This window comes from Kogia breviceps, chromosome 14 (assembly GCF_026419965.1).
Source record: "Kogia breviceps isolate mKogBre1 chromosome 14, mKogBre1 haplotype 1, whole genome shotgun sequence".
Classification (NCBI taxonomy): Eukaryota; Metazoa; Chordata; class Mammalia; order Artiodactyla; family Physeteridae; genus Kogia; species Kogia breviceps.
In genome coordinates, this window is record NC_081323.1 from 60,952,535 (window position 1) to 60,975,206 (window position 22,672).

General features: G+C 42.6%; 1 protein-coding gene across 1 annotated transcript in view; it reads right to left on the minus strand.

The window, feature by feature from the left end:
• GRIN2A (glutamate ionotropic receptor NMDA type subunit 2A) overlaps positions 1 to 22,672 on the minus strand; it is a 365,357-nt gene that overhangs the window by 43,629 nt on the left and 299,056 nt on the right. The window contains exon 11 of the mRNA XM_059038424.2: positions 17,244 to 17,404. Coding sequence (XP_058894407.1) covers positions 17,244 to 17,404 — 161 coding nt within the window. The remainder of the gene's footprint in view (positions 1 to 17,243; positions 17,405 to 22,672) is intronic.

Sequence of the window (22,672 nt, forward strand, 5' to 3'; positions counted from 1 at the left end):
CAGCTTTCTGGAGCGTGTAGATCTGGCCCTGTTACTTCCGTTGGTCTCTCCTGTACCTACACGATGGCCTGAATGTTCACTCCTGGCCCCAAGACTGTTTACCGGCAAAGCTGATTCTCCCTACAAAAGGGGACACCATGGCCCCCAGTCAAGGCATGGCCCCTTTGGGGAAAGGGACTTGTATTGTCAAGTGGCTTGACGTTTCCTAATCAAAAGTTTCCGGTTTTAGCTCATCATCTCCTTATGCATGTTTTCAGATGCTCTCTGGGGGTCTCAGCACATTTAAAGGCTAATTATATAGTTAAAGTTAATTATTCATTCATTAACATTCAAGAAGTCTTTAACTAGACATTGACTTGTTCTGATGAATTAATGAAACCAGAGTGTGTGTGTGTGTGTGTGTGTGTGTGTGTGTGTGTGTGTGTGTTATGTGTGCATGTTTTGGACGTCTAGTCTAAAGCATTACTGAGAGTTAAGAATCTCTTTGGGGACTTACCTGGTGGCACAGTGGTTAAGAATCTGGTCCGGGAAGATCCTACATGCTGTGGAGCAAATAATCCCGCGCGCCACAACTACCGAGCCTGCGCTCTAGAGCCCGTGAGCCACAACTACGGAAGCCCGAGTGCCACAACTACTGAAGCCCACACACCTAGAGCCCACTCCCAAGAGAAGCCACCGCAATGAGAAGTCCGTGCACCACAACGAAGAGTAGCTCCCGCTCACTGCAACTAGAGAAAGCCCGTGCGCAGCACAGCCAAAACCAAATTAATTAATTAATTAATTTTTTAAAAAAGGAATCTCTTTGATGAGAACTGAATGTATTTTTTTAGGGCACATCAAAGCCTTGCTAGGAAAAGGAGCACGTCAGCCAGTAATTCAGGCCAGTCAGCATGTTTGGGCAACTGTGGAACAGTGGATGGGGTTCAGGTCCATCTCTGCCAGCTCTTCGAATGAGACCCAGTCATGGGAACTCTTTGAGCTTCGGTTTTCTCATCTGTAAGATGGGGGAATAAAAGCTCATTCACAGGGCTGGATATTGGATGGATGGAAACGGGAGTGAAGGTGTTTTGTCAATTGCACACCCTGGTGCAAATTCAGGACTTTGCTGGGGCAGTGATGATGTCATTGTGCAGAGAAGCAATGGTGTAGATCATCATCAAGCACCCAGACACAGGGCTATTGGTGGGTGAAGGGCATTCATGGGCCAAGAAGCGGTACCCCTGAGGATACCTATGAATGTGCCTGCTTGGGCAGGAGACACTCAATACATACAGAGATTGTACCTGACATCAGCACGGGATGGTCTAAGATAGGCTTCAGGAAAATGGCCTAGAATCACATTATGACTCTGAGTTTGTGAATACAAACTTTAAAGTCAGAATTATACCAACACTGATGCATTTTCACTAAGGAAGCATTTTTCAGAGAAAAGTCTGACACATTAATTCCTAGATCAATGTCTCACATAGCATAGTTGAATTGTTTCCAGTTTTTTTGGAAACTACTTTCACTGGGATCAATCCTTTTGTGTTGAAATTTTATAAGGATTTGATTCATTGATCAGCATCAGGACCATAATAAATCTTACTAATTTATAACTTCTGCCATTTTGAGTTTTCTTTTATGGGTATGGTTGTCACCAAGTCCAACTCTGCTGGGTCAAAATTGTTCAGAGAGGCAAAATTGGTCAAGAAGATTCAAGTCGTCTATGGCTTTGTAGTCAATAACAAATTTCACTCTGTGTGCTTTTTGCTGTTGTTAGTTTAATTTGTGTTGATTAATTCTTCCAGTAATATTCACTGTGAATTGGGTAAAAATTAGATGGCTGGTGAATATTTATTTTTTAACTGAGAAAAATCTGTGCAGTATCGTAAGACCGAGACAGAGAGGGGCAGAGAAGGAGGGAGGAAACGAGAGAGGGAAAAATACAGAAGGAAGCAGGCCCCAAGGAAAATGGGAAGACAGTGAGAGAGAAAGAGAGAAAGGAAAGAACAGGAAAGAGAGAGTGAGGGAAAGAGACAGAGAAGGAGAAAGAGGTTAAGACAGAGAGGGAGAGAATGAAGAGAGGGAGATGGACTTACAGTGAGAGACTAAGAGACAAGAGGGAGGGAGAGGGAGGCAGAGACATGGAGAAAGAGAGAGAGGGAAGAAGGAAGGAAAGAAGGAGGGAGGGAAGGAGGGAAGGAAGGAAAGGAAACAAGGGCAAACACGATACAAACATACAGTTTGTCTACTGACTAATAACCACAAAAACAGGAAACGTTTAAAATGATACAGAAAATCCCCTCTTCGTTACTGTTGAATTTAACATGGAATTTAACAAACTAACCTTGTCCAAGTTGTTGATGATCATGTAATGCAATCTTTTAATTTTTCAGAATAGAAAACCGAAGGCTGGAGGTCTCAGTCCCAGGTGTTCCGCAGAGTCAGTGCTTCCAGACCTGTCTACCACCTGCCAAAGCAATGCATCCTCGAGGCACTGCTGCAGGGCTTCCCAAATCTGAGCGCATGTCCTCAGGTGGGATGTGGGGTCAGAGGAGCACTCCTGTGGGGTTTGGGGTAAGTCTGTGCACATATCTAAGCCTTGATTTCCCCATCTGACCAGAAGGAAAACAATCTCTCCCATGTGGTTGTACTCGGGGTGAAGGAAGGAACGGCGATAAATTTGCTTGATGAATTATAAAGCACTAGGCAAATGCTATTCTTTCTTCATGTTACCACTCATGTTCTGCCATAGGAAAAGTATTGATCCCTGCTGACATGTAAATCTTTTATAGAGTTTCTTAGTAGATACTCTTCAAGGGTTGGGATCAGAGTAAACATTCTACTGCAGTTATTCCATGGTGCACAGCATATTATCAAAAATGCTCATGTTATAGAGAACGTTTTCATTGTTCAGACTTTTCCTGAATGTTTACTATGTGCCAGACACTGCTCTTTGCCTGCATATCTCATTTAATCCTTATAACAGTTCTAAGTGTAAGTTCCTAAGTTATATTTCCTAAGTGAAGGAATCATACTTACCATCATTTTATAAACAAAAAAACCAAGATCTAAGAAGTTAGTTAACTTGTCTAAGGTCCCACAGCTGAATGTTAGCAGAGAGGGAATTCGAATCCAGGATGCTGGCTTTTAAGCATCACAACACACTCCTGGTAGTGACAGTGATCCTGCTAAACTTGCCACACACTAGGACTGAAAGACAGGGACTCTCAAAGGCCAGAAAATATATGAAAGTGGGAGACTGGGAAAAGAATCAGTATTTAATGAAACCCTATTATGTGTCTGATACAGTGCCGGCTACTTTCCCTAAGTCAATTCATTTGATTCTCAAAGGAATCTGGGAGACAGGATTTGAAAGATGTGGGAAACAGTCTCAGAGAGGTTATTTAATTTGCCAAAGGTCACACAGTTGGTAATTATCAGAGTCAGAATATGAAGTTAGGTATTTCTCAATCCAAAGTTGATGCTATGCACCATGGGGTCACTCAGAAAATAAGTCAATTAATCAATCAATCAACCAGTTGAATAAGACTAACCTCTTCTAGAAGGTATAAATACTCTGACCCAGAAATTCTACTTCTTGAGATCATTCCTAGAGAATTACTTGCAGAAGTGCATAGAGGACTCATCATGGAGTTTTAACATGCCCATATTACTAAGAGCTCCCCGGAGGGAAACAGTCTAATAAACTGTGATGTAGGCAAACCATGGAATTCTTTCCAGCCGTCAAAGAGAATGAAGGCAAAAGACACCTACAGATATGGAAAGCGCTTCAAAACACATTATTAATTGAAAACCAAACTGTGCCTTACTGCACAGAGTTTGATAGCATGAATTCATAAAAGTGCTAACAAAAGATCAAGATTAAAAAAAATTAATTACATGGGACTGAGTGAACTGATGAGGATGACTATAATTTTTGTGACTTTCTGTTTGAATAATAAAAAAGAAATCCCACAAGGACTCAGAGGCAAAAAATATACAAATCAATTTTCACTGCAAAGTAAAGGAGCTGTTACAGTGGAGGATTACTGGACTGAATGTCAATATTATGACATAGTATGAGTGTGTTTTGTGTTTGGTAATTGCAATCATTGTTGCTTTTGTTGTGGTCATCCATTTACGATGCTTGGTGTCAGTTTATTTATCTCTTGTAAAAATAAAATACAGTGTGTATGAAAAAAAAAAAAAAAAGGAATCTGCCTGCCAATGCAGGGGACACAGGTTCAAGCCCTGGTCCGGGAAGATCCCATGTGCCGCTGAGCAACTAAGCCCGTGCGCCACAACTACTGCAAGTCCGCACACCTAGAGCCCGTGCTCTGCAACAAGAGAAGCCACCACAGTGAGAAGCCCACGCACCACAATGAAGAGTAGCCTCCGCTCGCTGCAACTAGAGAAAGCCCGTGTGCAGCAACGAAAACCCAATGCAGCCAAAAAGAAAAAAACTCATAGAGCTAGCTTAAAATTTTTTTCTCCTTCAGTTCTCCACAATTACATTAATTTCTTTTCTGATTTTTATAATTTTATTCTGCTTACTTTGTGGTTATATCGTCTTCTTATTTTTTCCTAAGGTAGATGCTTGCATTATCGTTTACCCATCTATTTTTTTACCAGTGTATTTGGTTGATGGCATAAATTTCACGGTAGGCGCTGCTTTTGCTACATCTCACAATTTAGCTCAAAATAAATTTAATTTCTCTTGAAAAAAATAACACATTATTAATTGAAAACCAAACTGTGCCTTACTGCACAGAGTTTGATAGCATCCCACAGAACAAAATTTTATAATTATGTGTGAACATATAAAGATATGCAAATGCATCTAACAAAGGTCTAGGAGAAACAGCAAGTATGTCAGACAGATAACAGTGCTTACCTGGTGGGGATGGGGGTGATTTGGGATTGGGATGTGGTCAAATGGATGCTTATTTATCTGCATTTTTTACAATGAGAATATATTTTTTAATGAGAAGCAATGCAGCGTAGTGGTTAAGGGCATAAATTCTACAGCCAGTTCAAATCCCAGCTCTGAAGCTTACGAGCTTGCCTGGCAAGGGACTCAACCTCTGCAATGACAGCGCAGGGGGGCCAAATGTGCCGTCCTAAATTGTGTCTCTTTGGCATGAGGACCAAGTTAGGTTGATTATTATTATTAATTTTTGTGGTACGCGGGCCTCTCACTGTTGTGGCCTCTCCCATTGCGGAGCACAGGCTCCGGACGCGCAGGCTCAGCGGCCATGGCTCACGGGCCCAGCCACTCCGCGGCATGCGGGATCTTCCCGGACCGGGCCACGAACCCGCGTCCCCTGCATCGGCAGGCGGACTCTCAACCACTGCGCCACCAGGGAAGCCCCTAGGCTGATTATTTTTAAGAAACGAAGACTCAGGAAGCCTTTCTTTTTACCTCCTCCTTACCTGCCTAAAGAACTTAGATGAAGGGTCTGTTCTCAGAATATAGTTACCACCAGAGATGTCTGCAAAGAATACAGACTAAGTGTGTTGGAGGACACCAGGCAGGTCCTGGAGATCAGACTCCTCTCTGTGTCCCACTGTCTCTGCTGGCCCAGCAAACGTTTATTTACCAAGCATTTGCTCTTCCGTTTCCATGTGAACAGCCTTCCTCCCCTTTGAAGTCCCAAAGTCCCACCCCCAACATCCTCTTTTGTCTTTAGCTGAAGACGGTATTTAAGGTGAGGCTCGGGCCATTTTGGTAAGTTACCCAGTTCTCCTGGGTCTCTCCCATGTATATATGTTATTAAAGTTTTGTTTGACTTTCTCCTGTTAATCTATCTCCTGTCAATTTAATTCTTCAACCAGCCAGGAAAAAGCTAGAAGAGTCGAGTAAAATTTCTCCCCCAACCCCGACAACAGTTTCTCTGTGTACACAGTGGAAATGGTGGATGTACCAACCCTCACAGGGCGGTTGTGAAGATTAAATGAAGTATTATAGGTAAAGTGCTTATAAGAGCATCTGGCACAGAGCAAGGACAACTAAGCAACTGAGATTAGGAAGCAGGGATGGACACTAGCTAGCATTAATAATCGCATTGCCCAATGGTGGCGGTCTACACCCAAGAGTCCGTACTGCATTCACGTGCACTGGGCATTGGGGTGCATTACAAGGCCACTCCCCACAGCGCATACGCAGGTGGAGCGCTGGGCGGTGAGGCCTCCCCCACAGACCCCGGAGGAGAGCCCTCTGCGGCAGTGCTCACATCGGACACCTGTCAGAGGAGGTCACACTGGTGCCTAGGGGAGTGTGTTGGGTTGAATAGTGTCCTCCCAAAATTCACATCCACCAGAACCTGGGAATGTAATCTTATTTGGAAATTGGGTCTTTCCAGATGTAATTAGTGAAGGATCTCAAGACAAAATCATCCTGGATTTAGGTGGGTCCTAAATCTGATGACTTAGAAGAAGAATCCCTTATAAAAAGAGGAGGGACTTCCCTGGTGGCGCAGTGGTTAAGAATCCGCCTGCCAGTGCAGGGTACATGGGTTTGAGCCCTGGTCGGGGAATATCCCACGTGCTGCGGAGGCACTAAGCTGGTGCGCCACAACTACTGAACCTGCGAGCCACAACTACTGAGCCCACATGTCACAACTACTGAAGCCCACGCACCTAGAGCCTGTGCTCTGCAACAAGAGAAGCCACCGCAATGAGAAGCCTGCATACTGCAACTAAGAGTAGCCCCCGCTCGCTGCAATTAGAGAAAGCCCGCGTGCAGCAACAAAGACCCAATGCAGCCAAAAATAAATAAATAAATAAATTAGAAAAAAGAGGAGACACACAAGGAAAAGGTCATATACAGACAGAGGCAGAGATCTGAACGATGCTGCCACAAGCCAAGAGGCCCCAGATGCGGGAAGAGACAGGACAATTCTCCCCAGAGCGTTTGGAGGGAGTGTGGCCCTGCCAATACCTTGCTTTTAGACTTCTGGACTCCAGAACTAGGGGAGAATACATTTCTCTTGTTTTAAACCCCCAAGTTTGTGGTTATTTGTTATGGCAGCCACAGAGAATTACCACAATGGGAACCTGAGGCATGGTACCCGAATTCCTATTGCTCTTCCACCTGCATTTCTCTCAATGGAATGAGGCTGGACTTGCTAACGCAGAGGCTGCTGTCTAGGCCCCAAACACTCACCACGGGGTATGGACAGCATCTCCCAACCTGTGCTAAGGTCTCCCATGGCCTGAGCTAGCCAGGCACCAGGAAAACTCACTCCTCCCCCTGCTGCTAGAGCAAGAGAACACACAGGGCTGATGCTTTAACACCGAGACCATTTTAGCACCTGGGTCACAGGGAGCTTGTTTACAGTTTTCAAAGTGGAGAGAAAGGAAGCACACTACTGAGATTTTCCAAATCTGAGCCACTGATGGGTAGGAGCGCCAACTTCCCTGGTTCTACCTCCCCACCCCCCACCCCCAGCCTCATACGCCTCATAACAAAGGTGTCCAACCCTTCCCAGAATCCTTCACTTGTCAGGACAAGCAGACAGTTAGGTGTCATGAGTAGAAAGAGATGATGGGCTGAGTCTGAATGCCAGCTCTGCCAATCACGTAACCTTTGAACGAGTTGCTTCTGCTCCTTGAGCCTCAGTTTCACCTTCTGCAAAATGGAGAGAACACCTATTTGGTAGAGTTGAATCAGGATGAAATGAGATGACATATTTGAAGTCTCCATGTGCATCTGACAGTCAATAAGCAGAGGTGATTCCTAAGGAGACTAGAAGAAGGAATCTGCCAGGAAGCTCCTGCTTGTTCAGTCTCCCCAGGGAGAATTTCCTAACCACGTGTATCTGAATACAAGGAATACAGCCTTCTTTTGGTTGGTTTTCCTCTGTGAGTTCATTTTTTTCTCCATTTCAATGAAAGAAGAAATATTGACTGTTTTAAAAGCGGTATCAAGACTTTCAAAGGAAAAAGAGACATTTTAAATTATGAACAAAATTAGTTCTTGGTTTTGTATAATACTGCATAATTAGAAACGGGCTAATTGTGCACTGTTACGGGAATGTTCATCTTTAGTATTTTAAGTTGTGACTCAAAGCATAGGCTCTGGAGCAAGTGTGACCACAGACGAGCTATTTTAATCTCTCTGTGCCTATTTCCTCGATTGTAAATGAAAATCATGATAATCACTATCTCATAGGGTTGTTATGAGGTTTAAATAAGATACTGCAGGCAAAGGATTCAGGACAGTACCTGGCACATAGGTAAGCTCCCAGTAAATGGTATCTGTCAGTTTGAAATACCTCTCTTAGTTCCCAAAACAATTCAGGCAGGTTATTCAAACTGCAGTAGAAGAAGGTTTAAACATATGGACAAAGCAATGTGAGTGAACTGAATTCTGAGATGGAATAGCAGGTAAGGGCTTAGGGAAAGTCTTAAAGCAGATATTCAGGCCATAAGCTCTCCACGGTTGCTAACAGAAGATCATAAATTAAGCTCCAAATTATGTAGAAACCCAAGCAAAAAGAACACTATGAGTAGTTACAGGACTTGCGTTGTCCACAAGATAAAAGAACCTTACAGTGAAGAAAAACAATGCTGTTTACGGTATAGAAGTCTGAGAAATGAGGTAGAATGACATTGTGAACAAATTGGTACAATAATGCTATCAGCAAGGTTTCTGAAATAACTATTTCTTGGAGGGCCCTCCAGTGCCAGACAAGGTATGATGAAAATGCATAGCAGTAAAAGTTAAATTAATTAATCTTCCTCTAGCTCAGTGAAGTATCCCCTAGTCATTAAATGTGATAATTGTCCAACAAAACCTTATAGATTTAACTGAGAAAAGTCAAATAAATTTGCATGGACACCGATTCAATGTGTGTAAACCATGAACATATGTACAAATACCCGAAGGAAATGCAGGAAGAACTGAAGAATTATGTTCAGAAGAAACTTTTTTTCTTCTTATTATAAGTAATACTTTTGTTGCAGAAAATGTGTTAAGTATAAGAGGGGTAGAAAGAAGCCCACAACCCTCATCATCTAGCAATATCTCTGATAACGTCTGATGTATTTCATTTCAGTCTCCTTTCTTCTTTTCTCTCTTTCCTTCTCCTTCCATCTTTACGGAATTGGGATGCCATTTTATTCAACTTTTCCCCCATGTTTTTCTATTTTTAATACTTTATGGGTGGCCTTGAACATCCATTAATATAGTTTTAATGGAGTTTCACAAGAGATAATTTCAAGTACAAAAAAGAGACTGTCTCTGCTTCCTTGAGTTTTTATTAAGGGTAAAATTCCTACCTCTCTGATGTGGTAGCAATTATTTCTGAGCTTCACTTGCAGTGTGGGGGTGGATCTCAGAAACCAGGTCACTGTAGATCCGATGTTCTCTGGAGACGACGCTATTCCAGTTAAGAGAACAGCTCACCGAACCTTGAGGTCTATGCCTGTTATCGAACTAAGCATCTGGAAATGAACCCTCTGAGTGGGATTCTGCTTGACTGACAAAATATAGCTCATAAATCGTGCTCAGATGGCACCCTTGAAAGAATTTGCTCTGCATGGCAACTCAACATCAATGAGCATCCTTATGCCTTCCTGGTCTACCTTGACAAGTTCAACATTCCTGGACCAGTTTCCTTTGAGGATGGAATGAAGGATGCTATGATCTTATCAACTCCCAGATTGTCAATTGATAATTATGTATTATATAATACATGTATATTATATACAATATTAAATATATATATACATATATATATTATAATTTGCCTCCACAAATAATCTCTATGGCATGCAGATTACTTCAAGCTGAAAACAATCAAGGCACAAAAGACTCAAGAAGAAACTCTGACCTTCCTCCTAACTGCCTGAAAGAATTAGATTGAGGGCCTGTTCCCAGATTAGAGCTATCAGCAGAGAATATGGTGGCCTCAGTGTGGTGAGTAAAACTCTAGGCAGGGCCTAGAGATCAGAGTGTACTACATTGTCTCTGCCTGGTCCAACAAGTGTTTATTTACCAAGCATTTGCTCCTCCATCTCCATATGAATTGCCTTCCTCCCCTCTGAAGTCCCAAACCACTACCCTCAACATCCTCTTTTGTCTTTAGCTGAAGATGGTATTTAAGGTGACGGTTTGGACATTTTGGAGAGTTGCTCAGGCCTCTCTCATGTATACACGTTATTAAACTTCTGTTTGATTTTCTCTTGTTAATATGCCTCACGTAGGTTTAATTCTCAGACCGGCCATAAGAATCTAGAAGGGTAGAGGAACATTTCTTCCTCCCCAGTAATATAATATGTAACTTCAGTCTCCAATTCTCCCTTGAGCTCTGACCTCATATATCCAGCTGCCTCCCTGGCATTGCCAAGTTGGGAAGAAAGCCTAACCCCTACAGCCCATAATTCTACAATGTAAGTTCTTAGTTAAATAGCGTGTTGGGTAATTAGTTAACTTTGTAGAGCCTTAGGTTCTTCATCTCTTAAAGTACCCAGCTCATAGGAGTAATAGTACCCAGCTCAAAGGAGTAAAGTACCCAGCTCATAGGAGTACAGTACCCAGCTCATAGGAGTAATAGTACACAGCTCAGAGGAATAATAATACTCAGGTCATAGGAGTAATAGTAGTCAGGTCATAGGAGTGATAGTACTCAGCTCTTAGAAGTGTTCTGAGGATTAAATGAGATTATGCATGTGAAGCGCTTGGAGCTGCATCTCACAGATTGTTAGGTTTCAACCAATGCAGAGATGAAATATGATGATGTTGTCCCAAAGGCACTGCCGACTTAACTCATCCAAACCTAAATTTGTGTTCCTCCACGCCTCCGCTCATTCTGAGCCCTTCCTCTTCTTGGTCCTGTCCACTCCTCACAGAACACCATCTCTCAATATTCAATGAATTAACCTCTCAAAACACGGATTCCTCACCCCTACAGGCTTGGAGAAGCTGTGTCTTAGAACAGGGGTTCGGTGCTCCCCTCTTCTATAAAGACAGTTCTGACACTTGCAAATAGATGTGACCACCCTCATCCTTTTATTTTTACAGACACATTATACAGTTTGGGCCTTGCAGAAAAATGCCTATTGGCAAAAGGCAACCCTCCTTTCCAATTCTTCTCCCAAACTACTCAATGTAAGTGAAGGCAAAAGATGCCCATCTGTTTTCCAACATCGTTGGGCTGGAAATGAAATCAGACAGGGGACTGGGGGGCCTGAAGGCCGAAAATTAAAGCTTCTAAGGGAAACTGGGACTTTTTCATAAATTTATATACACATAATTGGACATGAAAACCAGTTAAAATAAAAAACATAAACCATCCCACTATGTCTTCAAATATTAGTCTCTTCAGAGTCGTAGGAATGTTGATTGTTTAATTTAAATCTGGCATAAGCGCTATGCTTGCAGTTTTGCCTACTTGCCAAAACTGCTTGGAGAACGTCAGCTTCTGATGACTGAGCATTTATAAACCTAAATCTGTCTCCACTCATTTCAGCTTCAGTTCCCTCTTCTAAAGCAGATGGTCCCCAAATCTGATTCGCGTGCATCAGAATCACCTGAAGAGCTTCTTAAAGCATGCAGATCCCCAGGCCCCTGCCCCAGAGATTCTGGTTCTGTTGGCTCAGTGGGGCTCAGAAATCCACATCTTTATTAGCACCCCTACTGATTCAGACTCAGACTACGCTCTGCGAAACGCTGGTGTAGAAACCTGGGGTCATGAAATGCTCGTCCACCTTTGGTTCGGGAGAACCCCACATGTCAGAACAGAACTTGTTCCTGGAAAACCTTACCTATGTTTGTACAACGAACATTCGGTGCAAATTCTATTTTCTCACTGATTTGCTTGATATTTTCTGGGATACTTTATCTCCATTTATTATACATTTCAACAAACAATGATACTTAACAACTTAGTTTCAAATGACACTTGACAACTCAGTTTCAAGTTTCTCTGTCCCTGTGCTCTTAGGTGATTCTGCATCCCGAAGATAAGCTACATGTTTATATTTTTATATGCGTAATGTATTTATTGAACTCTTTTAGAATAGTAGTTCTCAAATTTTAGCTTGTATCAAAATCACCTGGAGCAGCAGCATCCTTGTTAAAATGCAAATTCACAGGCTCCATCATTAAAGAGAAGGTCTTGTGTCAGGTCCAGAAATTTGCGTTTTTACAAGTAACCATTTGATTCAGGTAGAGTTGGTCCACTGGCCAGGCTTGGAGACACCCAGCTTTGGAGAATTATTCTAAATCCTTTCTGCAAAAATGACAGCTGTTGGGCTTCCCTGGTGGCGCGGTGGTTGAGAGTCCGCCTGCCGATGCAGGGGACGCGGGTTCGTGCCCTGGTCCGGGGGGATCCCACATGCCGCGGAGCGGCTGGGCCCGTGAGCCATGGCCGGTGGGCCTGCGCGTCCGGGGCCTGTGCTCCGCAGCGGGAGAGGCCACAGCGGTGGGAGGCCCGCATGCCGCAAAAAAAAAAAAAAAAAAAAAAAAAAAAAAAAAAAAAGACAGCTGTTTATAATTGTGGTTTGTCTGGATTTTGTATTTTGGAAAGTTCTAAATAAGTGTTCAAGTGTTGACACGAGTAACAGAATCTCAGAATTATTTCAGAGATTGGAGAATACAGCCCTTTCACTTTTTAGATAGGGAAACTGAGGTTCAGAGAGGTGACATGACTTGTCTAAGGCCACAGCTAGCCCAGACTCAAACCAAGTTGGGACCCTCATTCAACCATAATGCAAAATCCCTCTTGTGTCCCAGACTCTTCCAGGAAGTTACAACCCATAAAGAAGCTTCCCCATTTCACTGACCCTCGTGTGTACGAACATATACTCACTAAGCCACAGATATCACTGAGACTTGTGGGTGGAGGGGCAGGACCCAGTAGCTGAGCTACATGCTCTGGGATTTTTAAGCAAAGCCTCATTGGATTTAAGGGTATTGGGGGTAGCAATATCCTGAAATTCAACAATTCAGAAACACATAGGGCACCTCCCTCTACCTTCCAGAGGGATAGAAACTTCTAGAGATGCTGTACATGGTGAAGGGAGGGAATAACTATTTTTTAAAGCTGGAGTTTATTATTATTATTACATGAAAAGTTTGGTTTATTATTCCTTAAACCTTCATATTTACTCTTGTAAAATTATTTAATAATACATTTCCTATTTTATTTATTTTTTAATTTTATTTTTATTTATTTATTTATTTATTTTGCGGTACGCTGGTCTCTCGCTGTTGTGGCCTCTCCCGTTGCGGAGCACAGGCTCCGGACGCGCAGGCCCAGCGGCCACGGCTCACGGGCCCAGCCGCTTCGCGGCATGTGGGATCCTCCCGTACCGGGACACAAACCCGTGTCCCCTGCATCGGCAGGCGGACTCTCAACCACTGCGCCACCAGGGAAGCCCAACATTTCATATTTTAAAGTAATGTATTTCATGATGAAAAATTTTAAAAGCAAATGAGATGGGAGAGGTAAAAGGCAACTAAGTGTGGTGTAGTAGACACTTGAAAGACAGAAGTCTTGGGACGATGAGCAGATACTATCAACACAAAGAGTTTGTCAGTTCGGTGGTGGCAGCCATTAAATTTTGGTTCTCATAATCATTTGAGGAGCTGTATTCACCTCTCATACTCTACACCAAGAAAAATTCCAAATATTAAAAATATTCGGAATATTTTTGGTGTAGAAAATATATTTTTGGTGTAGAAAACAGAAAACGGGAGAAGCTTATTTCGTAACCTGAGTGAAAAGGATTTTTGAATTACAACTCAACTCCAGAAGCCATAAAAAAGATTGATAGGTGTGACTACAAAAAACATAGATCTCGGGGCTTCCCTGGTGGCGCAGTGGTTGAGAGTCCGCCTGCCGATGCAGGGGACACGGGTTCGTGCCCTGGTTTGGGAAGATCCCACATGCCGCGGAGCGGCTGGGCCCGTGGGCCATGGCCGCTGAGCCTGTGCGTCCGGAGCCTGTGCTCCGCAAAGGGATAGGTCACAGCAGTGAGAGGCCCACGTACAGCAAAAAAATAAAAAATAAAAAAAAAAACAAACATAGATCTCCGTGGAAAAAAATATCTACAAGCTCAAAAGACAAACTAACAGCAGCAAAAAAACTGGGACAAACATTTGTAATCACATCACAAATAAAGGGATCATTTCTCTAATAGATAAATTAATAAGAAAAACCATCAAATCAACAGAAAAAAATAAGGCACACTTTCAAAAAAGAAATTGCAGAAGGCTTTTCATTACATTTGGTAAAAATCTACTGAGAACAAGATGGTGCATATTAAAAAATATTTTGTCACATGTTTTACCTATTATCTTAGCAAAATTTTAGAAGAGTGATGATACACAATCTTTGTTGGCAAAGATTTTGGGAAGATACGTACCCTCATTCATTGATGGTAAAGGTGAATTTCCTTGGGAGGGAAATTTGTCAAAGTCTGTGAAAATTACTATTACGTGTAGTCTTTGACCAGCAGTCCAAGAAATTTATTTGACATCGGATATGACACATAGGTAAGGATATTCACCGCAGTATTGTTTGTAACAACAAAAAATGATATCCCAAATATCCATTAGTCGGAGACTGACTACATACTGTATGATACACTCACAAGATGAAAGACTATAAATCTTTAAAAAATAACTGTAGCTGTTTATGCTTTGATAGAGAAAGATCTGGAAGGACACAGAGGAAAGCAGTAAATGTGGCTACTATGGACAGTACTAGGCAAATAAGGAACAGTGTAGAAGGAAGGCTCTTCACTGTTTATCTTTTCATATACTACTTTTTGATTTTTGAATCATGTAAATGTACTATCTATTCAAAATTTAATTTAAACAACTTAAATAATTCACTGAGGAGCCTGTTAAACATGTAAGTGGTTTCCCCTGATATTAACTCCACTGAGACAGAATCTCCAGGAATGAGCAGGAATGTCCTCACCCCTAAGGGTGCATGTAGTTATTTCTGAAAAAGAAGACTCACACCCCTTTAGCTCTAGTTTCTGAGTTTAAAGTGACAGTGTCATGCATCTCCCTCATGGGAGATTGAATATAGGGTAAACCCACCATCTGCCCAAGTTTGCTAAGATGGATGTTATAACTATTATATGGCTTCCCGAGAACAATTTGTACAATTTATGGCCAGGGATGGTTTCTATTTCTCGACTCCTTTTTGTTTGCATTATTTTAAAAAAGTGAAAAAGAAAGAAAACAACCCATTTTGTGCTCTGGGTGGCAGATGGATGAGGAGGGAAACAGCCAGCCTTCAACCATTTTTTCTAACCATTGTCAGCACATTTACGCTCATGGTCTGTCCAAAGCAACAGTATATACGATGAAAAGACCACAGTGAAAACAAACAAAAACCCATACCCATGGCTAAGGTGCAAAGTCATCAAAAATTTGTCTTTTCTGGTATCTACTAAAATTGAACATACCACATTCTGTAGCTCAGCAATTTCCACTCTTAGGTATATAACAAGAAAAATGTACTCACTTGTTCAACAAAAGACATGTAGGAGAAAGCCCTTAGGAGCTTTACTCATAATAGCCCCACATGGGACACTACCCGAACGTTCATCAAGATTAGAAAAGATGTGTGCATTGTGGTATATCCCCACAGTGAAATTCTACACAGCAATGAGAATGAAAGAACTGGAATGACACACAGTGATCTCACTAACAGAACGGTGAGTCAAATAAAGACAAACAAAAAAGAAAACATACGGTATGATTTTATTATATGTTAGAATAACAGGGCACAAGAATCTACTGCTTTAGAAGTGAGGATGATCCACGAAGATAGTAACTGGAAGAGGGGTGTGTGTGTGTGTGTGTGTGTGTGTGTGTGTGTGTGTGTGTGTGTGTGTGTGGTGGGGGGTTGTAGGGATTGGTGACATCTTGTTAATTGACCTGGATTGTCAGATCAGTTTGGACAAAGTCATCCAGCAGTATACTTAATACTTGTATTTTTCTGCATTTTTTGTTATGCTTTTTAGTAAAAAGTTAAAAAAAAAAAAGTCATTCCAAGCCAGAATGAGCAGGGTGTGAATGAGTTTTAGATAAGAAATGGGTTCAGCTTCTAAATAAATGCTGTCCCAGCCCCTGTTGAGATACCAAAGAGATTCCAAAGAGACTGAAATGACAAAACGTCATTGGCCAAAGCTCCTGGAAATTATGCAGAGATCCGGGCTTGATGGTTTAGAGGGGCCCCCTCTGCCCCACCAGACACAAAGAAGCAGCAAGGCCTTCGCAATGGGCCTGCAGAACAGCCCACAGGAAGAAGTTGTGCATTGATCGGCAAGGAGAATGCACTACATCCCGTTTTACTTGCCAGGGATCCCTGACAATTGAGATGGTCCACGTAAGTAAATTTTCTGGATAAGCAAAACTCTCCTTAATAAACAATCCTTTCATTTAAAACAGAATCTTTTTTAATGGAACCCTTTCAAAAACACATTTCACACTTCCCTGACTTTTCAAAAAGTCGAAGAGTCCATGGAATAGAATTTAACCTTTACACCAAATAACAACATTAGAAATTACGTCCTATCTCTGTGCCAGACACTGTCCGAAATGCTTTACAGCAAATTTTCTCTCTTAATCCTCATAAAAGTCCTATGAATTAGGTCCTATCATTATTCCCATTTTATGTATGAGGCTGAGAGCGACTGAAGAACTGTCCAAGGTCATAAAACAGGTCTTCTGTTTACAGTTTCAGTTATTTCGTGTCTGCTGTCCTCCGCAATGCCAACAGGTAGACAGAAATGTTAGCTGTACCTTTAGAGAGACTGAGTTCTCAGCTTTTCTCTCCGTATTTCCTTTCTCCTTCCTCAATGTGACACCCTTAGTTTTCACAGAAAGCCACATGCCATAAACTCCTATCTAAAATCAGATAAAAATGTACAGTACTTTGTTTTCACCACTTAAAATAAACTCCATCTCCTTAGATCTCCCTATTGGCTAAAATATCCCAGTGAGTTGGATCAACTTCTTTATCAGTTTAAGAAACCCCTCTGGTTCTCTGCATTTCAAAGTGTCCTGGATTTGCTTTTTCTGAACACAACTCAGAAGGAAGCCTGTGATACTCATCAGATTAGCAAAAGCAGCCCTCAACTGGGGGCCTCCTTGACTTCCGGCTCGGCTCAGCTCTCGAGAACATACAACAGTGGGGGCAGACAAGCACAAAGGCAAGGCGTGCAGAGTCATTTTCTGTAAGGTGTGTGGATGGGCAGGCCTGCAGAGCAAAAGAAACCGTCATCCTTACCCTGTTTTCAAGCTGACCAAGGCATCCTCTACTCCCTTCTGATTAAATTTGGTCATGTACTGATGCATGTAGGGGTAGTTGTTCCGAATGTTTCTCTCCGTACTGCCGTTGGGCACCGTGCCAAATCGAAAGGAAGGGGAATAGTCGTGAGGTCTCTGAAACTGAAGAGAGACAGACAGAGAAAGAAGGAGGAGGAGGAGGAAGAATCAGCCATCATTCTGTCTTGCCTCAGGAGTTACACATAGGCACGCGCTAGCACAGGACGGTAAAAACTCATTCATTTTTGTGCTTCCTTTCGACTTGATCACACCTTCCACTGGTCTGGGAGCTCCAGGAAGTCAGAAACAGTGTCTGTCTTCTTGCTTACTGTTGCTCAGTGCCCAGCATTGGGGCTGGCTGGGTGTGCAATAGGTATCTGTTGGATGCCATTTTTCGTCTCCATTATAGAGACTAGCCTAGTCCTAGGCTCACGGGCAGTGCTCAGGAAATGCTGATTAAGCTGGAATTAATGTATGACTTCACTCATCTGCCTTATCATGAAATTTTCTGAGATCCTCACCAATCACTCCCTTCTCTGGACCCCATTTACAGTTTCTTTCGCCTCACCCAGAACATGGCAAAGGGGAACAGAATTTGCCACTCCCGAAATATGCCTCTTTGGCATACAGGTTATCTGGGGGCTGGTTATTTTTTAAGAAACAGCAGACACAGGAGAAACTCTGAAAACTGAGTAGAAGTTAACTCTTTTGGAAGAGGCGAAATCTTATATTTCTGAGGGTGTCTTCCTCTCTGTGTCTGAAAGAGGATGACTAAATCTCTAAAACTCTTATCCATGGAGAAGGCAGCAACTTAAATCTGCATCAGTACCATACCCTTGCTTACTGTGCTCTTCCTGGTCTCCTCCCAGAACTGGCCTTTCCTTCTCCCCCCACCCCCATCACGCCTCCCGTTACCCTACATCTTTCTTTTGTCTTCAGCTGAAGATAGTACTTAAGCTGGTGGTTTGGGCTATTTCGGGGAGTTACTCAGTTTTCTTGGGTATCTCCCATATATACAGATGGTATACATGTTTTTCTCCTGTTAAGTCTGTCATTTATTATGGAGGGTGGGGGTCTCCACCAAGAACCTGGAAGGTTAGAGGGACGATCATTCTTCTTCCGGTACAAAGACTCTATGTCATTCACTCATCCTCCAGCCATCATTCATTCATTCGCTCATGCATGCATGCAATACTTATTGTGGTCCTAACACATCCCAGGCATAATGGCAGGTTCCATGAACGTTTCTTGAGCTGAAGTCCATACTAACTATTAGCTTCCCGGTGATGCCCATGTCTCGTATGGCCTCTTGAGCCTCCATAAAGGCTCACTGTCCAGGCTCTACTGGGTTTCCCTGATTGGCTGATGTTGTCTGTGAAGGGGGTCAGAACAGGCCTCCCCAGGATGTGCCACTTTGATCATGTGGTTATTTTTTCATTCTATTAACGTGTGTACTGCATTGACTTATTTTCATACGTTTAATCAGCCATGGATTCTTGGGATAAATCTCACTTGGTCATGGCATATTTTTCTTTTTATGTGCTGCTGCTTGATTTGGTTTGCTGGTATCTTGGTGAGGATTTTTGCATCAATATTGTAAAAAGATATTGGTCTATCTTTTTTTTTCTTGTGATTCCTTCATCTAGTTTGGTATCAAGGAAATTCTGGCCTCAGAGAATGAGTTAGGTAGTGTTCCTCCTCTATTTTTCTAAAGAGTTTGAGAAGGATTGGTGTTAATTCTCCTTTAAAACTGTTTGGTAAAATTCACCAGTGAAGCTATCTGGTCTTGAATTTTTCTATTCCTTTTTAAAAAACTTTTTATTGGAGTATAGTTGATTTACAAGGTTGTGTTAGTTTCTGGTGTACAGCAAAGTGATTCATATATATATATATATATATATATATATATGAATATATATTTTTTTCATATTCTTTTCCATGATAGTTTATTATAAGGTATTGAATATAATTCCCTGTGCTATACAGTAGGACTTGTTGTTTACAGCAAAGTGATTCATATATATATTTTTCATATTCTTTTCCATGATAGTTTATTATAAGGTATTGAATATAATTCCCTGTGCTATACAGTAGGACTTGTTGTTTATCCATTTTATATGTAGCAGTTTCATTCTGCTAATTCCAAACTCCTAATTTATCCCTCCCCCCAGACGTGCCACTTTGGCACATGATTTATTTTGAGCTGAAGGCAATGGAGACCCTGTGGGCTCAAGAGGAACTTTCCCTGCTCCGTTAAAGAATTTAAATTGGGGGCCGTGCCCCGGATGAGAGTTATTGCCAGAAATAACATTTTATGACCGATGACAGGCAAACATTTAATTACTGAACGTCTGCTCTTCTCATCATCCTGTGAATTACCCTCCTCCCCTCTGGAGCCCCAGGCCTCTAGCCTATTCCTTAGCTCAGGATGGCACACCTACCTCATTTTACCTTTCTGTCTCTGAACCTCTCATATATGTGGGGTTCCCATATATATGAAATTAAGTTAGATTTTCTCCTGTTAATCTGCCTCATGTTAATTTAATTCTTAGACCAGGCAGAACTATCTAGAAGGGTAGAGAAAAGTTTCTTTGCTCCCCATCTTTTCACACCTTCAGTGTTTGGGGCAACCCAACCAGACTGGGAGTCCAGAGAACTAGGTCTGAGTCCCAGAAATACAGTTAAAATCTAGGGGCAGCACAAGGCAATGGTTACAAGTGTGAGCTCAGCCTCATAGGTTCCAAAGTCAGGTTCTATCCCTTACAGACCGTGGGGCCTTAGAGAAGCCACCTTACTTCCCGCTGCCTCCACTTATTTTCCATCTGCAGAGTGGGAAACACACGAGTACTTCCCTTGTGGGGTCAATGGGAAGATCTAAAACTACAACTTTTGTCAAGTAATTAGAAGAGCGCCTGCAACAGAGTAAGCACTCAAAAATAATACTCTTACTCATAATTTCTGCCATCATCGTGGGCAAAAAAAGTAAACTGGGCCTCATTTTTCTATGAAATATGGAATTCTGGAACTAGAAAGTGATGATTATAATGACTAACATGTTTTGAGGATTTGTTGGGGGCCAGCACTGTGCTGAAAACTTTACAAACACTGGCTCATTTAATACTCACAACAACCCTGCCCGGTAGCTAATCTTTGAGGCTCCATTTTACAGATGAAGAAACTGAGGCTCAGAGAGGTTCCATGACCTACTTAAGATTACGCTCCTTGTAAACATCAGCCCAGATTTCAAACCTAAGGTCTGAACTCTATCATTCCTCCGAGACAATTACTAGCGAGCTCTCCTCTTTGAGAGGTGAGGACCTCGAGACCCAGAGAGGGAAAGACACCCAGCAAACCTCTGGTAGAACCAGGGCTGGGATCCAGAGGTCTCTCAGATTTCCACAACAGCATGTCTTCCTTGGAACTGAGAACTGCCGGAGGAAGTGTCCAAGTTTACCCAAGCGTCAGGCTAATCAAAAACACTATTCTTTTTTCTAGACTCACACTTCTTTTCACTGTTAATTAAACTTTCCAGTTGAAGATTGCTCCCCTTAAATTAGGCATGCTGCTGCCTAATAAGCAGCCATAACTGGATTTGGGGGAAGTGGCCATGCATCGTCCAAATGAGATCCTCCTGCTGGGCACCTTGTGATGGGAGCGCGTGTATACGTCCAAGTGTGTGTGTGTGAACAGCAAATGCTCTTTGCACTCACTCAGGCAAGCAGTGCCTCAACTCACCACCTAAAAGGGGGTGGGGGGCACCAGCCCAGTCCCGTTTGCACAGCAGCTGTCTGCTCAGGGCCACAGAGGCAGCAGCACTGCTCATAAATCTAGTCATTGTAGCAGCCGCTCCCGATCTCCCCGAGACATCTGATGGCCTATTTGCCTAACTGCCTTCCCCTTCACTCACCATCTGTAGCAGAGGAGACACGCAGCTCTTTTAGATTCCCTTACTTCCCTGAGTTTGGTTTGCACAGCGATAGAGACAGAGATTCAGCCTCGGTGATGAATTTCCACACGTCTCTGGCCTTGACTGTACCCTCACCCACACTAAATTCAGCCTGGCACCCAGACCTAGGAACCTTTCCCGCTCAACTAAAGGCTGTCAAACTTTTTAAAGCATGACTCACAATACATCTTCCATCTCCACCCTGTAAACACACACTTTCTACTTAGGATGTACTCTGATGTAATCCATGGTGATCTCCTATTTTAATGGCCACAGCTCTTAAATTAATTTCATGACTCCCTAAAGAGTCATGACCTACAGTGTGAAAAATAGTTAAGAGGCAAGGATGACTCATCGCCGGAATCCCAGGGCCTAGTGTCAAGGGCACATTCTGTGTTTCTTAGGGGAATGATTTCTGATGCAACTTTCTCCCAGAGAGTTCCGCGTGCAAAAGCAGGAAGAAACGAATGTGGGCTCCAGTGCGGGAAGGGGTGGTGCAGAGGTCTCCCCCATCAACAAGACCCACAGGGCAACATAATACGAAGCCCAGAGTCAGCAGAACTCCTCGCAGCTTCTCTCTCAAGGTTGCCCTCATGGTTCATATTAACTGGCTGCACCTGGCCTTGGGCTTTTCATCCGCTACTTTGGAACTGAGACATTTGGGGCAGTTGCTTAATCTCTCTGAGCCTCTGTTTCTCCATCTGGAAACTGAAGATTGCTTTTGCACTTAGAGTGTTTAATGCCATCCCCTAACGCTTGATAAACATCACCTCATCACCTGTTGTTACCCAGCGTGACTTCAGTCAAATAAAGGATCCAGTTTCCCTCCAATGTAGAGAACAGAAGATCAGAGGATTGTATTCTACATTTTTTTTCCATTTGGTATGTGGACAGGCCTGAGCGTCATTCCAGAGAATAAGTCATAGCAAGTGCATTATGATGGACAAAGTAGAGATACAGGTCTGGGAAGTAAAACTTCAGGAAAAATGCAGCAATTAATCAGGACATTTCTTTATTTCTCTTATGAACCAAAAAATACACAATTATTAAAAATATCTATCTTCTGTGGACATAAGTAAGGAATGTCTGGCTACTACAGCCCCTGTTTCTAGTAAGGTCTTCTCCCACTGGTGAGCTCCACATGCTTCTGGATGTAACATCAAACTGCTGTGGTCCTTAAGAGGGAGGAGAGGCTCAGAGGCCTCCGTTCAACCAATGAGAATGGTGGACGAGGCTCACCCAGCACAACTCCACGAGAACACATTTATGGGCTCATCCACAAGGTACATTCCCCGAATTTCCTCTATTGCTGTCACAAAAGGCCAACTCAGTGCAATAATATTTCAGACCCCAGGAGTGAGGAATGGCTCGAATTAGGCAATAGTGATGGTCATGAGGAGGGAGAGGAGGGAGATGAAGAGGAGAGGGGAGAGGTAGTGGAGGGG